This window comes from Suillus discolor (genome assembly GCF_016758755.1).
Source record: "Suillus discolor strain FC423 chromosome Unknown F5147scaffold_110, whole genome shotgun sequence".
NCBI lineage: Eukaryota > Fungi > Basidiomycota > Agaricomycetes > Boletales > Suillaceae > Suillus > Suillus discolor.
In genome coordinates, this window is record NW_024541357.1 from 75,540 (window position 1) to 91,324 (window position 15,785).

At 47.0% G+C, this 15,785-nt stretch overlaps 4 protein-coding genes across 4 annotated transcripts; all 4 read right to left on the reverse strand.

The window, feature by feature from the left end:
• Window positions 1-76: 76 nt before the first annotated feature.
• Window positions 77-631, reverse strand: F5147DRAFT_725725 (uncharacterized protein). The gene is made up of 3 exons (XM_041439131.1): window positions 540-631; window positions 369-460; window positions 77-300 (listed from the first exon to the last, which is right to left on the reverse strand). The coding sequence occupies exons 1-3, from the start codon at window positions 587-589 to the stop codon at window positions 155-157; spliced, it is 288 nt and encodes a 95-aa protein (XP_041285964.1). The 5' UTR covers window positions 590-631; the 3' UTR covers window positions 77-154.
• A 1,037-nt stretch (window positions 632-1,668) lies between these two features.
• F5147DRAFT_780579 (uncharacterized protein) lies at window positions 1,669-3,247 on the reverse strand (the record flags this gene model as incomplete). The annotated part of the gene is made up of 11 exons (XM_041442482.1): window positions 1,669-1,816; window positions 1,866-1,903; window positions 1,962-1,970; window positions 2,028-2,070; window positions 2,124-2,139; window positions 2,190-2,333; window positions 2,395-2,402; window positions 2,453-2,532; window positions 2,909-3,072; window positions 3,130-3,164; window positions 3,219-3,247. 11 exons carry the CDS (start codon window positions 3,245-3,247, stop codon window positions 1,669-1,671), a joined length of 714 nt encoding a protein of 237 aa, XP_041285965.1.
• Window positions 3,248-5,052: 1,805 nt separating this feature from the next.
• On the reverse strand, window positions 5,053-13,607 carry F5147DRAFT_755562 (uncharacterized protein). Its single transcript, XM_041440336.1, is given in 24 exon segments — window positions 5,053-5,597; window positions 5,642-5,898; window positions 5,951-6,094; window positions 6,145-6,178; window positions 6,227-7,008; window positions 7,059-7,201; window positions 7,251-7,648; window positions 7,696-9,113; window positions 9,164-9,366; window positions 9,419-9,554; window positions 9,608-9,719; window positions 9,771-9,935; window positions 9,991-10,309; window positions 10,329-10,476; window positions 10,507-11,199; window positions 11,246-11,799; window positions 11,850-11,952; window positions 12,004-12,151; window positions 12,201-12,285; window positions 12,337-12,420; window positions 12,482-12,687; window positions 12,740-12,986; window positions 13,041-13,174; window positions 13,234-13,607. The coding sequence occupies 24 exon segments, from the start codon at window positions 13,267-13,269 to the stop codon at window positions 5,178-5,180; spliced, it is 6,969 nt and encodes a 2,322-aa protein (XP_041285966.1). The 5' UTR covers window positions 13,270-13,607; the 3' UTR covers window positions 5,053-5,177.
• A 221-nt stretch (window positions 13,608-13,828) lies between these two features.
• F5147DRAFT_725746 (uncharacterized protein) lies at window positions 13,829-15,623 on the reverse strand. The gene is made up of 5 exons (XM_041439132.1): window positions 15,139-15,623; window positions 14,987-15,084; window positions 14,889-14,932; window positions 14,393-14,828; window positions 13,829-14,327 (listed from the first exon to the last, which is right to left on the reverse strand). Exons 1-5 carry the CDS (start codon window positions 15,235-15,237, stop codon window positions 13,955-13,957), a joined length of 1,050 nt encoding a protein of 349 aa, XP_041285967.1. The 5' UTR covers window positions 15,238-15,623; the 3' UTR covers window positions 13,829-13,954.
• Window positions 15,624-15,785: the final 162 nt, after the last annotated feature.

Here is a 15,785-nt window from a genome sequence, read left to right on the forward strand (position 1 = left end):
CTACAACAAGCCGCAGTCTGACTCTGGACCTCAGCAATCTGTTTGAATGAACCCCTTTGCACGAGCTTAGCGGAAATGAACAGAAAGAATGCATGCATTGAAAGTGCCTAGACGACAAACGACCGTAGCCTGAGTATTACCGTATCAATGGGTTTTATCGCTCCTTCTTGGTTTCTGATAGTTTCTTCTCCTCCGCTTCCTTGAACAATTGCTTGTCCTCCATCAAAGAAATGACGATGTACGCAATGAGGACTACATTGGCTGCACATATGGCGGTGATTGCAGCATAGTTGGAATTGCCTTGAAGAAGAAAAATATCAGTACACGAACTCGTGACTGCTGCATCCTGCAGTAGAGTCTAGACGTACCAGACCAAACGTATTTTTCTGTGAGGAAGTACGACGAGATTGGTAGGATGGCGAGCGTTGCAGCAAAAAAGAGGAGTTTCATGAGCGCCGCCCTTTGACATCACCAATAGGATTTCGGGATACAACAGACGAGTGAGTGATGTTTTCTTTTGGTAACTTATGAAGACAAACCTGGAGGCTGCCTGCTCTGAGGCCTTTGCTGGGGTAACCTGATCACTCATAGTACCCAGTCGAAAATGGATCAAGTGGTATTACAGAGTTTATGAAATATCCTGCGCTGAACGCTCACATAAGCTCAGGTGTAGTCACGTGCATTTCTATCCAACTCGGTAACAACAAGGCGTTTAACGTTTAGCGTGACTCCCACTAGCGAACTGACGTAGTCTTAGTCTGACCATATAGAACGAAGACAGCTGTTCTCTCTTTATGATGAGTCTGATGTGGTCCGTGAAAGATACCAAGGTTCTTGCAAAGGTCGGCAATGTCACTCTTCCGGTCATTTCATCATATTCGACCTAGTTTCCTCACTGGTTCTGTGCCGGCGATATGTTTGATTTTTATTCAGAGCAGACTCATACTCTCTGGTAAGATTCTTGTTGTTGTTATTACTCTCACCACTTATATGAAGAGAGTAGGCGTCAGTGCGCCCTCTCACACCTTCTTGCACTTCTTCTCGTGTCCTCCTTGTACCTCCCGTACATTCCCGCAGTCTACCGGCCTTCCTACACCCCTTTTCCGCGTCCGAAACTACCTTACAGCCCATACCCTTAGGTAAGTCCTTTGTTCTTTTTTGCTCATAACGTTTGCAGTAGAAATATAACCTACTTGTCCTTGTGCTCTCGTGACCTCTTGCAACTTTCCCCCAACTTCCCTGTCCCCTCTCGCCAGTTCGATCACCTGGGTATCCTCTGATTACTCTCGTATCTGTGACCTCCAACCAGCCCTCTCAGCCCCTTCCTCCCCTACTATATCCCTATAGTTCATAACTCATGGGTATGGCACTCGTTCGACAATCTTTTCATGATTGCTTGAAATTTCTAGTAAGTACTACTCTATAAGGCTATGTTGTGCAGTAATACTGCTGTATACAGCGATTGATCTCAGCAATCTAAGTTACGAAGCTAATCGTACTCGTGTGCATGGCTAGTATCACAACACACTCAATATGTTAACACACATCAAACTAATCCAAAATGAACTGTACATCCAATCATGCTAAAGGATACTGCGATCCTCGCATAAGGAAAATAAGAATCCTCTGCAACTTGACATCCAAAAAAAACGGAATCCAATACTAGCCCTACCAATGGTGAGAGGAAATAGCGGACTGAACGTTGACCCGGGTGGTAAGGAAATCGCTGTCATCCCGAACGGTGGTGGATAAAATACCGGTGTCCATGGATTCGTGCAGGTTAAGCACCAGTCGAGAGATGAAAGTAGCGGACATGCTAGAGGTAATGAATGAGAGCGATCCATGTTTATCGTACCATCACTCACGAGCTAGTAAATGTAGCAAGACTGCCTCTGGTGTTAACCTTGGCATTCATTAGTAAACAGGTCGACTAAATATAAGATGCAGGTTCATATGCTCACTGAACCAGACTGATTGATTCAAACGGTGAGCGCTTTAACTCCATTAATATACATTCGTTGACTCACGTAGTACGTCAGGATGTTCGGTATATTGATCAGTGTCATCGCTCTGAAGGCATGTGGATCAGATCCACTCGAACTACGATCTCGCTAGCGCCTTACCCGAAATACATTGCGCCTGCGTTAGGTTGATTCAGCATTTCAATACAAGCACAACAAAAGACTTACCGTCGTGAAATACAATATTGATGACATTGGTCCTGGTAAACAGAGACAACCGCAACAAGCCTCTAGTTTTGCAAATTCTGTACACTGTGAGAATGAAAATGAGTAATTCAAAGATAAACAGGGCCACCCATGCCAGCCCAACACCTGCAATTGGACAAAGTCATGACATCAGATCGCATGGAAACGGGTTTTACGAATCACTGACGGGCGGCTCTGCAACGACTTTTGAGCAAACGCACAGAACAGGGACGAAAACAACGTACATTTCTGCTGTATATGTTTCATAGCAGCCAACTCCTGGATAAATGGTCGCATTACCTGAGAAATGTCCAAAGGTTCCCGCCTAGAAAGGATCAGCGGATCCCCGGGTCCAAACGTCTACGTGAATACATACACAAGCTACCACCACAAGAATAAAGCCGATACTTATCATCCAGATAAGTAAACGCTTGCTACAACCGTAGAGAGCATAAATGCGAATGGTCAATGTGACTCCATGGGAATTTTAGTATGCGTACTTCCCGCAATAAACTTCCTACTCACGACAAACAATGATTCCTTGGGAAAGAAAGAACAGTTGTCTGCATAACGTGTATTTCACACAACTAAGTCTCCGTTGAGAAAAATGACGAATATGCAAAGAACAAGAAATGAAACCTCTGTGGAATTGAGTTCTGTGAGCCTGGCAGTTCGTTATATGCATAATGAAATCAGCGAACCTCATCTGACAAGGGCAAGAAAACGATGCATAAGGCAAATATATTGCCGAGCAGAGCGATATAGCGATTGACGAGAAACAATTTCGAAGACAGCGCCTTCGGACGACGCCAAATAAAAGCGATTTCTTCTGGGAGGGTCGCGATATGGTCGTATATCAGGATACCTAGAATATTTTGTCATTGCTCGACGCTCGGAGATCAACGATAAGATGTCCTAATACTGTTTGCCACGAGAACGGCGTACAAGTGGATCCACCTGGTAAATCGAAAGGATCAGGATATACGATGCATCTATGCAAGCACTACTCACAACTGCTGTGATTCAGTAATGTCTGACATTCCAATAAGATGAATATAACGGAGCAAGGGTGTTAAAAACACCCATCCTGTGGCACAATATTTTAAGTATCAAATTACATAGTGACGTGACGTAGCAATGTTAACATGTCTTCCAGTGCGGGATATAAATCAGGTGCTACGTTGTTTGCTAGACGGCATATGATTGATCGATTCGTGGTACCTGTAGTATTAACACAATGACATGCAAACGGAAGCTGCTGTCAATCCCTCTGTCATTTCTTACTGAAACACATCGATAATGATCTGATATGGTTGATCATGCAAAGCGGTTGATCATGGCCACCATGGCAATCAGAGGGACTCCATCCGAAATGGCGAAGAAGGAACCGAATATGTGGCAGGTTGCAACAGGAGGACAATATGGCGCTGCAAGATCAGTTTGCATATACAACAATGGCTGTCATATTCACGTGAACCTACAGGGAAAATCATATGGTTGCAGGTAGCACAGCACGTTTGGACGAGAGTGGGTGACTTCCTGTAGCGTTTAGAATACTCGATTTAGAGTATCGTCTCACACCTTGTCGCAATTTAGAAATGCTTTCCAAAGCGCAGACTAATTGCATCCAGATTACAATGCAACGTTGAACGTTGAGTGTAAGCAACAATTACAACATAGTCACGGTGATTGACTCAAAGGCTCGCGTACTAGTTTGAAACACATAGCCCCCATATCATATGCGGACTTACAAATCACGTTCAATTGACCAATGACGGCGGCACGTCGGCACGAGGACAACGTTCTAAATGCTGCCGGAAGTCATCGTGTTTCATGATATCTGTTCCATCATGATATGATCAGTCATATCATAAAGCATTTGACAGTTCAGATGAATGTACTAGTCAAACAGAGACTAGCCAAGGGAAATAGCCTTCAATTCAAGATCAAAGATTCCGGAGAAGGGGTGTGACAGTCACTAGTTATACTCGTCACGTCACACGACGCTCGCGTTACCGAGTCGACGAGTCGCGTTCGTCGCGAACGTTGAATGCATTAACGAACGCTCGAGCCTTGCCAGGGAACCTCGTCATACAGGCACAAAATTCAGGACTGCGATCAGGGCCATCAGGCCACCACAGAACCTGATCGGCTGGCACCCTCGAGACAGAAGGAACGACTTTCATATGCCGGGATGGCTAGGTACTACTTACCGTAACTGTGACAGAGGCTGGGGATGGGTCACGGTCATGAGCAGCATCGTTCATAAAATCGGTCCTTCAAGCTTTCCAGTTCCATTGCGCTCTCATTCACCAACTATCACACCACCTGATTATCCTTTTATCATCATGCCTGAAGCGAGGTCTCTCCGTCAATAACGCTAGAAGGATAATCATCAATAGATGCAACCCTCAAATGATGGTTCTCTACAGATCATGGGCTAGACAAAAATATCAATATCGAACCGACGCAACCATTCCAAACACACTAAACGACCTCTGCAAAGCACTATAGTACTACGATTTTTGTCTCCGTGCCTCACCTACCGTTCGTCCTCGGAACTCTCTCGTCCCCATTTTTATTTCCCCACCCTTCTCTCCCTTCTTTCATCGCACCCGATTCAAGTTCCTTTGCTCTCCTCAAATACGCACCACAGGGCCTCGGAGGACACCTACAGTTACAGTATAGTCGCAGCGAGGAGGCCCTCCTCCCTCACAGCCCATTTCCGTCTTAGATGAGTCCCTGGGGGCCGGAAGACGCTGCTTGTCCTCGCCCGAAATCTCAGTATTTTCCTTAAACACTCGTCAAACACATCGTTCCTCGTTGGCTCACGATACAACGACCATCTCTTCACTCGATGACGCCTGAATGAACCTCAAAAGAGGGAATCGGGGATTTTACTGATGTGTATCGATTGTGACTAAATAATGCAGTACGCATGCTAAGGTACAGAAGTTTCGTTATTTCGATTCAGACAGGAATAAAACCAATGCTGTGCCAGTATCCCATCCATTTAGCTACATCCCGAGTTCCCAATGGGCTTGAGACCATTGATCGCAGTGTCGCAGATTCTTGTAATGCTTTAGCGCATGAGAGCTCCGACTCTACGAAGTTCTCTTTATTCGTAGTGGTATACCTGAAGAAGTCAAGCAACCTCAACGCAGGATTGTTTTGCAGTGATTTAGCCATTTGTGATGATGCCTGCTTCTCCAAAGACGCAAACCACTGAGCATACGGGACCAGTGGAACATTTATGATGCGAGCAGCTTCCTGCATCAGGATAGTCCACGAAACAGGACTTGGATGTATCAAGTGATACACGCCAGGGGGTGAATCGAGCATCTCCACCATCGATTCCGCCGCCACGTTGACTGGAAGCCAATTTACAGCCTACACAGGTCAGCGATAGTCGGATGGCGATCAAGAAAACTCACATTAGAGCGGTTGGGCAAGGCACCCACAAAGAGGCCTGATCCGATCATGGATGGCACCCATTCCGTCGTCTTCCAGTATCCACTACGCCCTCCAGTTAGTTGCTCTAGGCGAATAATTACTGGCTTCAGTCGCGTAGCATCGGCAGCGGCTGCCAAGATATGCTCCGCAACCCATTTGCCTTCGATATATCCCGAGCCGACAGATATACTGGGGTCATGCACAAGAGTCTCCTTTACAGTGGTCGATGATGTGAGACCTGCCAAAATGTCAGTGATTCTGTGCTTTTCAAATCACTCGAAGTACTTTACCACTCAATACACCGACTGTGCTTGTAAAAAGTAATCGAGGCGGAACTTGCCAGGGCGAGGAAATAGCAAAGTCCACCAAATTCCGCAGACCGTGAATAGCATGTTCAAATGTAGCAAGCGGGGCAGTGAAGTCCATTGGCCAAGCTACAAAAGTGTCTCAGCATAAATGTGAAATAATTTAGCGAATTGCTCACCAACGTGAATAATGTGGGTCACGCTTTGAGCCATCTAAACAAGATGAACCTCGTCGACTTACATAACAAGGCCGGTACTCACTTCGTTGAATGTGTCAGTTGACAGCCCAAAGTAATCTTTGTCTAGAATGCCTTCCAGATACACAACCTTGTCTGTTTCCAGTCCGGTTGGGTCGAGGGACAGTGCATGGAAAGATTGTTGGTGACGTTCCAACATAGTTGGAGTTCCGGACTTGGAACGGTTGAGAAGAAATATGCGACTGATACATGGTTCACGAAGTAAGCTTGCCAGAAGGTGTGCGCCCACGACTCCTGTAGTACCGGTTATGAGAACAATACAGTCCCGTGCGAGATAGGAAGGCAACAGCGTCTTGGGGCTTTTGAATCTAGACGTGTACTTGGCAAGCAAGGACCTCATCTCAGATACCCGGTGAAGCTCAGATGCACTCCTTTGCTCTGCTTCAATGAGGGCAGGTAGCCGCTGGTCCTCCAATCGCGCTTCTAGGCTCCGAAGGGTCACGTTCGCAAGGAGCTGAGTTTGGCTGATAGAAAACAAAGGTTTCAAGGCAAAGGATAGCCTTGCAGCAGATAAGGAATCCAGACCATACACAGTTAACGGAACGTCAGGAGACAAATCTTCGCGCGCAATGTCCAGGGTCGCACACAATATGTCACTGATCGAAACACTGTCTTTTGAGGTTGACGCTTCATCTTCCGCGATCGTCCGCTCGGACAAAAGGTGATCATACATGGGAGCGTTTCCCATGTTGACGCTGATTGTTTCCCAGTTGAAATCTGGGATATAGAACCAGAAGGGCCCATCGGCAAGCTTTTGAATACCTTCCTCGATGAATTGGAGGATCCCTAAGTAAATTTGATGTCAATTTCCGCAATCTTATCAGGGGAAAACTCACTATGGGATGACATCCCCCAATCCGTTAGGTATCTAAACTTTGTCGCACCCGATGTAGCTACGAATGAATCTGTGATTATGGGAGTTACAATAGAGAATGCGTTGGGCATGGTGCGCAGTCTGCCATCCATCATAGTGTTTGCTCTGAGGAATGTGAGCAGTCAAAGAACACACGCAATTCGAAAAGACGTACGCTGCATAATTAGTTTGACCTGCATTCCCGAATAGTGCTGAGACTGAGGAAAACGAAATGAAGAAATCCAGCTTGTTCATATCAAATGTGTTGCATAGCACCTCGAAGGCTCCGATCTTAGGATCGAACGGCATATTGAAGTCCTTCACCGATAGCCCAGAAAAGAAACCATCTGCTAAAACCATGGAGAGCAACATGCATCCCCCGAGCGGACTCTGAAGTTCTTGCACCAACGCTTTCATGTCGGGCTCGCAGAGGGCATCAATCGCATCAATGCGTAAATTCAGGTCTGGTAGGCTCTTGAGGTATGTGATGATACGCTGAGATGCAATGTCTCCCCTGCGCTGAATTCCAGCGCACCCGGAACGCGAAGTCAGGACGATTTCCCGGGCGCCATTCTACTTAGCGTGAAACAAATAGATTCAGTGAAAAGCGTAATTCTGACCTTGTACATCCACTGGGCAATCTGAAGCCCAAGGCTGCCGACACCTCCCACCAGTATATAAGCCTTCTTGTCGCTGAAGAGATGTTTCTTCACATGAATGGGATCACCGGGCTTGGTAGTTATGATCTCACTGAGACTGCGCATGGGCATCTTAAGCTCGTTGCCAGCTATATCTGATCCAAGACGAATGGCGTGGCCAATTAACCACGGGTCACAGGCAAGCAGCGACTGCAAGCCTTTCGTCGGATGCTTCCATGGGAATGTCTTCCCGTTGGCTGTCAAGAGGCGTGCTAAGAGGCGGAGTGTTGCCATGTCTCTGTATTCAGAGACAATCACATTGAAATGGCTATTAGGGAGGCGGCCGATTTCGGAGTCCGTCGCATGTTGCGTTAGAGTAGCAACACGAAAGCCTCGGAGAAGGTAGAGTTGAACAATCTGGCTGCCAGTCTGAGAATCTGCGTGTGTCACCAGAATCTCTCCACGAAACCTTCCAGGGTTCTCAAAATATGTAGGACCAACAGCAAGGACTGCTATAGCAAACACGAGAGCAGCAGGTGCCGTCGATATATCAGCATTCCAAGCTACTGGGGCATCTACCATGCTATCCAGTGGCGATACGATGATATTTCCAACAGGGGAAGCGGATATTCCCATAACGCCTTTGTGTGAGCTGTCCAATGAGCCAATAAAGGTCCATATCTGATCGTCCGATCGGCTGATACGTTGTACATGCACGACAGCAGAATGACCATCCGAGGAGGGAGATGAGCAATGCACAATGGCCGACTTCTCAAGTCGCCATGGTTCGTCGAAGTTGAAAGGAGAGACCTTCTTCGGACCCTCGCAAGGTGTTATCCTTGGGACATGTACCAATCCGGATGCGTCCACCACAAGCTCGGTCTCCACCTGGTGCATCTCTGATACAACTTCAACTGCCCGTCTTATGGTTTCATCGTCCCAACCTGAGTCGAACACTATCATGCGAATTTTCCATGAAAGATATTCCTTCCGTAAGGATCGCACGAACCCAACAGCCTCGTCTCCGTCCGGACCAGCGAGTGCTGTAAAATAGATGGTACAGGGAGCTGTGGCGTCCTGTGCAGATAATATCCGCTGAAGTTCCATCTCTTTTCCGTGTTCGTAAACTATAACGTTGAGTAAAGGCGACAATAACGTTCCAGCATCTGCGCCGACTAGGTTCACTGAATTAACCCTGGTTTGGACATCCGTTGGCAATTCGTCCTGGGTCGGGTGACGACACGAAGAGAGGTTGAGTGCGATAGGCTCATACACTAAATCGAAGTGATGCCTTGGCTCATATAGAGAGGACTCTCCGTGGAGGGCAACTTCGAATGATTGCATTGTACATAGGTGATTTCCGTCTTCGTCCAGGAGGGCGATATCGTATGTCAGAGATTCTGCTTTGGCGTGAACTACTGACGGAATTGTCAATAATAAGCGAACTCACCAGGTGCCCACTGGCGAAAAACAACATGAGCATAGAGAGACTGCGGGAATGGTGATGAAATAAGTGCTTCGTGGATTGTCAGATTTTGCAGGCGAGAAGGAAGATAATACAAGAGTTTGTCTGTGAGATAAGTGAACATTGGATGGACCATAACATGTATGGCAGAGTCGAAGATAACGGGGTGGATCTTGAACTTCTCCAGTCTATCATTTTCGTTGCATGAATATATTGTCAAAACAAAACGAATACTCATACCCTGGAAGGTCGCCAACATCGCCACGGATCTGCACCAAAGCTTCATCGTGGCCTCCATCAGTACCCCGGTAGCAGTCCAATATCCTTCCGTAATCTGGTCCATATTGAGCGAAGTGCTCAAGCGCATTATAAAAACCTGTGATAAGTAGTGAGGTCAGTGACGAAGCCCGACAGCGATTTGTGACAGACCTTCAACGCTAACTCGTGTGCAGCGTTCCTTTATCACCTGAATGTCTACTGCTGGTAAGGCCGAACTTTGAGGTTCAAGAGATAGGTAGCCTTCAGCATGCAAACGATCATACTAACCATGGGTGAGTGATAAAGCGAAAAACTATATACATGTTTCACGTACTTGGGGCGGTGCACCAGATGATTGTAATGGATTTACTAGAGCGGAGCGCACCGTCCAGTGAGGTCCTTCAGTGCTGACATCAACTGACACTGGTTGGTCTCCGGATAAAGACAGCATGAATAAGAAATTGACATCCCATAACTGTCTTGCGCCAAACTCCAATGCCTGGAAAAGACAGGCTGGGTGTTATTACCCTTACATTTCGCGAGTAAATACTTACCATTTCAAGAAAACCTGCAGCGGGCATGATGGGCTCGCCTTGAATCACATGTTGAGTCAGGTAAGGATGTGTCTGGGAGTTGATACGAAGCTGAGAGTAGTTTAACGGCCCGTTACGAGGCTGGCAAATTCTTTTGATTAAAGGAGAGATTGGGTACAAGAGGACCTTCTTGCGGGAAAAAGGGTAAGCGGGTAGTTTGGTGACATCTGCTGCGGTGCATCCGTTGAGAATATTGAAGTCGATACAGCAATGTCCAGCAACAGCCAGCTTGCCCAAAGCGTGAAGAAAAGATACCACTTCGCCTTGATTGGCTTTGGGCCTGCACAGAGGACAAACACGCTGTCCCGTCACTGAGGGCGACCAGATAACCAGTCAGAACTGGGTGAGGTCCTATCTCTAAAAAGTTCGGGGAACCCAAATCGTGAATCATTCGGCTAATCGCTCCTGCAAATTGCACTGGGCCACGTGTGCCAGACCAATAATATTCTGCGCTGAATCGGTCATTCTTCAACATACCGCATTCAGTGGAATATGTTGGGATTTGAGGCGGCTGTGAAGGATAGCGATCAAATACATCCGTTACCAACCGCAGAAATTCATCACGACAGGCGTCCATCATTCTGGAATGTACAGGAACAGCAGTGTTTAACCGCTTTGCGAGAAATCCTGCAGCCTTTGCGTATTGAACTGCGAGGTCGATATCAGCAGATGAGCCCGATAAGGTGACAGCGCCAGGAGCATTATAACAGCCAATATCCATATCAGCCTTCCCCTGTTCAGCGTATATCTGAGATATAACTTTCTGGGCCTGTTCGGGGGAACATGAAACGGCGGCCATCGCGCCTTGAGAGCCTTCGACGATTGTCATAGCCCGTCCACGCGCGATTGCAAGCTCCACAGCCATAGCTTTGCAACCTGCTCCAGACGCGTATAACAAGGCGGTCTCTCCTGCAGAGGCTCCTACGATCGCAGTGGGCTTCATTCCCAGACTTACAAGAGCATCGAAAGTTGCGATTTGAAGCATGGTTAGAGCAGGGAGAGTTACTGAAATAGGCCATGCATCGCCGAGTGCTTCTGCGGAATGAGCGTTTTGAGTGAAAAGACCAGTCCGTGCGATGAGCGAGAATCCAGTCGAAAGCTTATGTATTTCGTCCATCTCAAGTATGCTCCTCTGGAAGACAGTGCAGGAGCTAAATAATTTTCTGCCCACTAACGAAATTTAGCATCAAATTGCGAAATGTTAAAGATGTCTCACTTTCAAAGTGCTGGGGACCTTGTCCCGAAAATACAAACACAAGTGGGGGTGGGGTGCGTGGAACGAGAACTGGCTCTATAAAACGAGGGGGAGAATTTGATGAAGCGACCGCATAAGAACGCCAAGGCATAGACCTGCATCGACGTCCGAAGGTCACCGCTACAGAAGGTAATTTTTGACTATCTATGGCTCGTATAGATTCTCCTATTGCCGCTGCTGAACGCGGAGATAGGCCACCCGCCATCAAGAGGCAAGGAACTTGAATGGAATCCGACCGCCAGAATGGTATTACAGGATTGCTTGAAGGAGGACTTTCAATAACACAGTGACCATTGGCACCGCCAATTCCAGAGCTCGCTAACGAGACCAGCGAACGTCCAGTAGTGGATTGACAAGGTAACGAGGTCGGCGACGAGACTACACGAAGATGGAAGTCCTCCCAACGAATAGCCGGATTAGGGTTGCGGAAATTGACATTGGGAGGGATAGTTCCCGACTGAAACATGGAACAAACCTTACACAGTGATGCGAGGAACGCTGCGATCTCGAGGTGACTAGATAAAACGCAAATGAGCCTAAGTTGCTTATGAATCCGACAACATACCCTATGTTTCCTTTCACACTGCCTACAAGGAGCTCCAAGTTATCGTTCTTCAGAAAGCTCTCTCCAACCCAATTCGCTTCCGTGGGATCGCCGATTGCAGTCCCTAGAGTCGTACACAGTCAGCAAAACTAACGGCCTGGGTTCAGAAACTTGCCTGTGGCGTGAAGCTCCACGAAATCGACTTCATGTGGCTGACGGCCAGCTTGTTTGAAGGCTCTCAGCATCGCATCCCTTTGAGCATAGGCTACAGGAGAATTTGCAGGAGCCAGTGAGCCGGACGAATTGATACCAGTGCCTAAAACCTATGGAAAATAAGAACGAATGAATCTATACGATTCGGGAATGGCGCACAGTAGCATAGATGTGGTCATGATCAAGGAGAGCCTTCTCGAGCGGTTTTAGAACCACAACAACGGCGCCCTCTCCTCGAGAAAACCTTGGAATGACTCTCAGTTTGTGAGTGATACACATTCAAATGTCGCCTCACCCGTTAGCAGAGGCATCGAATGGTTTGCATTTACCATCTGGTGCAAGAATCCCACCTTGACTGTATGCCAGCCAATCCACAAACCTGGTCAAGTAAGGCGTTTCGACTTTCAATTTTCAAAAACACTGATTAAAAAAGAACTTACCTATGATTCAACTGACAACCACCCACAAGTGCCGCTTCGCAATCCCCATTGCGTATGGCCTGAATAGCGAGATGGAAGGCAGAAAGACTGGAACTGCAAGCAGTATCGGTGGGGATGGATGGGCCGCGTAGATCCAGGTGGTATGACACACGGTTAGCAATCATCGAAGGGGAATACGCCAATGAACCGCGGGTTTCGATATCATCCTAAGATACCGTTAGGAGTGAGCGAGCGAAACACAAGACAGGTATCACCAACCTCGCCAGAAATCATCCAAGCGTCATGGGCGACACTCGCCATATAAGTACCGATATTCTTTCCTCGATAATCGATTCCAGAGTCCAACAAGGCCAGGAATGATAACTCGATGAGCTTTCGCGTTCCAATTGTCATAATCCTGGCATCCTTGCTACTGATTCCGAATTCGATATGGTCGAATAAATCTAAATCTTTCAAGAATGTGCCGTGTGTGGCAGCCACTTGGCCGATATTCACCCCGTTAAGACTAGGGAAACCGTCAGTGATCAAAGGGTGGTATTCGTATGTGAAACATACTTACGCATCTATGTTGAATCTATCACCCGGAATTTTCTCATAGGCTTGATGCTCGTTCATGAGGAAGTCGAAGAACGATAGATAGTCAAGGTTGTTTGATCCATGAGGACCACTCGGGAGCTCTGCAGAAATGCCGACCTGCAAGTTGGCCGATAGGTTATGTTAGCCAGTAGCGAATTGGTCAACCAAAAGCTTACCAGTGCGACTGGGTAGTGGTCTTGTGAAAAAACCATGATATTTCGTATGGAGATGGGCAATGAACACTGGCATTAGCAAGAACAGAGCCGTCCTTTTGAACTTCACCAATCAGGTAAGTTCGCAGCAGCCAGAACAAGACCAACACACTGCCGCATCACGAATAGATCGTAACATTACCAACCGGTCTACCGAAGTGGGGGGAGTAGTCGAATTGAAGCACTCACAAATCACGATGTGGTAATACTCGGATACGACGCGCCAACGTAACATTCATTCAAGCTGGCTTGCGCACCGCAGGTGATGCCGATCCGTTGTTGTTCGAGCTGAGCGCTGATCACTCTTGACTTCTTAATGATCATGATCATCATTGTCCGCTGCCCGTAAGTTTGATCAGAGTCAACACCGCATTATGAATAGACCATAACCTATCGGCAATAGTACACGTTGCCACTATCAAATTCTGCCGGAAGGATCAAGCCGGTGGCAACGATAACTCCATCACGAATTCCAGAGTTATAATATCGGTGTTCAAATATTTGATCAGTTTTAGATCCAAAATGTTGACCAAAGCCTCGTGTTCGAGTCACTCCAAAAAAGAATAATCGGTACACAGAACCTAATACTTGATTTCGAAAACCTAACAGATGGATGTCGAACGACTAAACACATACTACATAGTATTGGAACAAAAGATGTGGCGAGAACTTCGTCAACCTAGCTCTAAACCATTTTCGGCAGGGAGGAATCATCCCGCTCGTATTCTATGTTCAACTCTGCGTCCTGTGCGGCCTTGTCCACGGTATTGGTTTTCCTGATGTAAGACTCACCATCCTGAGAATAGGCGCTGCGAACATGAAGGGGAAGAGAACGGCTTGCAGATGGTTTGTTAAGGAACGTGTGTGACAGATCTGTGGAAGGAAAATTGGTGGTGCCATCTGCAGAAATGCGTCCGAATTTGATGTCCCGAAACACGATGCACGCCATCGCATTGATGAGAGCTACGGCTGGAATGCTACACATGCCATGGTACACGGCTGGCACACTGGGATCCTTCAGAAGCACAAGCATGACGATGTTACTGGCAACAGCAATCCTGATTGATGTGACGTGAAGAATGAATATTAATGAATAGCGACCTCGAGCAAAAGACGCGCTTACAGGTAGTAATGTTGACCACCTTGCAGTAGGGCCTTAGAAAGTTGCGGGATGGACCCGCTGCCCATGAACGTTCGCATGCGAACTTGGAATGAATCTCCAGTGGCACAATTCCTCACAATACGATACGAGATAGCCGCTACAACAGCGCTATCATTGATAAGTCCCATTATCAGCGTGGACTCTATGTAGCCTGCAACCTGTGAGTTGATGCATTGCTGAGTTGGTCCAATGTGAACGCCTTCGATGCCGAATGGGACAGTGGCAGAGGCTATTACAACCGCAACCCACAAGAAAATAAACACTCCGCGAATGATTTTGCTCCCGTACCATACCGCATATACCCTAAGAAGAAAGAGCATAGCTGTGGTAGACTGAGCTAGTGCCATGCAGATCCCCAAAGAAATTTGGAGAGCCTGGCAATTCGGGACACTGGCAACTAAAGGTGGGCGTAATCAAATTATGGATGTCTGCAACATCTGCAACAAAAGAGACTCACCTTGGAAGATGAAACTGGTCAGGATATAACTGAGAGTGAACACCCTTCAAGAAGGGTCTTAGCGATAATCCGTTTTGGCGTCATAAAACATTTATTACCTCGACAGATAGTAAACCACGGTTGGGAAATTCACTTTAAGGCGGAAAAGTAACTTATAGTCGTTGCTTAGGTTGATGACAATGTCCCAGATATAAGCCTGAATTGTGTTCTGTCAACTATGTAAAGCGTGTGGGAGTAGCCTTAAACTCACCCCGAGAGTCACAGCATATATATACCTGGAGACTTCGAACTGGGTGGCAAGGGTGGGCGTCAGGTATGCCAATGGAGTGTTTGGATTAGGAAGAGACATGGCGGGCGTGAAACAAGTCGTGAACCACAACTACATAATAGGTGCTACCGTTATCAGTATTTGTACGCAGTGAGATACTGATGGGGTACGTTGAGAAGTCGGGCTTCGGGCCTTACAAATCCGTTGCGGTGATATGTACAGTCACCGGGAGCGCCCATAATCCATTACCCCAAAAATCTCAGCCTACGAATGGCGGTGGTAGCACAAGAGGCTGTTCTGTATCAGCAGGTTCCCATTCATGGGGTGCATTACTAGATGCTGCAGTAGCTCGAACAAGAGAAAGATGCAATCAACAACGCTTAGAGTTTGAGGGTCCACATACCGTCGACTAACGTGTGTTAGGAAGAAGAAAAGATCCAGGGAAGGCAAGAAGAGTCCGCCTCGTAAGAATCGTATACAATGATAAACAATAGATGCACTGGAGGCGGTTGCTATCAAACTTTATGCATCTAGAGTTTCGCTTAGATGCCATCAGCAAAACCTCATGTTTCCGATGGCGTAAGTATTCGATTCTAATATTACATAAGTGAAAATTCGTCGGCCATTCG

Coding starts and splice junctions, on each gene's coding strand:
- F5147DRAFT_725725 (XM_041439131.1), bottom strand. CDS start 589: ATGAGTGATCAGGTTACCCCAGCAAAGGCCTCAGAGCAGGCAGCCTCC. Junction 461..539: donor TCAGAGCAGGCAGCCTCCAG/GTTTGTCTTCAT, acceptor GTGATGTCAAAG/GGCGGCGCTCATGAAACTCC. Junction 301..368: donor AGAAAAATACGTTTGGTCTG/GTACGTCTAGAC, acceptor TTCTTCTTCAAG/GCAATTCCAACTATGCTGCA.
- F5147DRAFT_755562 (XM_041440336.1), bottom strand. CDS start 13,269: ATGGTTTTTTCACAAGACCACTACCCAGTCGCACTG. Junction 12,688..12,739: donor CTTGGATGATTTCTGGCGAG/GTTGGTGATACC, acceptor ACGGTATCTTAG/GATGATATCGAAACCCGCGG. Junction 7,009..7,058: donor TTGGGGGATGTCATCCCATA/GTGAGTTTTCCC, acceptor AAATTTACTTAG/GGATCCTCCAATTCATCGAG.
- F5147DRAFT_725746 (XM_041439132.1), bottom strand. CDS start 15,237: ATGTCTCTTCCTAATCCAAACACTCCATTGGCATACCTGACGCCCACC. Junction 15,085..15,138: donor TATATGCTGTGACTCTCGGG/GTGAGTTTAAGG, acceptor AACACAATTCAG/GCTTATATCTGGGACATTGT. Junction 14,328..14,392: donor GGTGGTCAACATTACTACCT/GTAAGCGCGTCT, acceptor CACATCAATCAG/GATTGCTGTTGCCAGTAACA.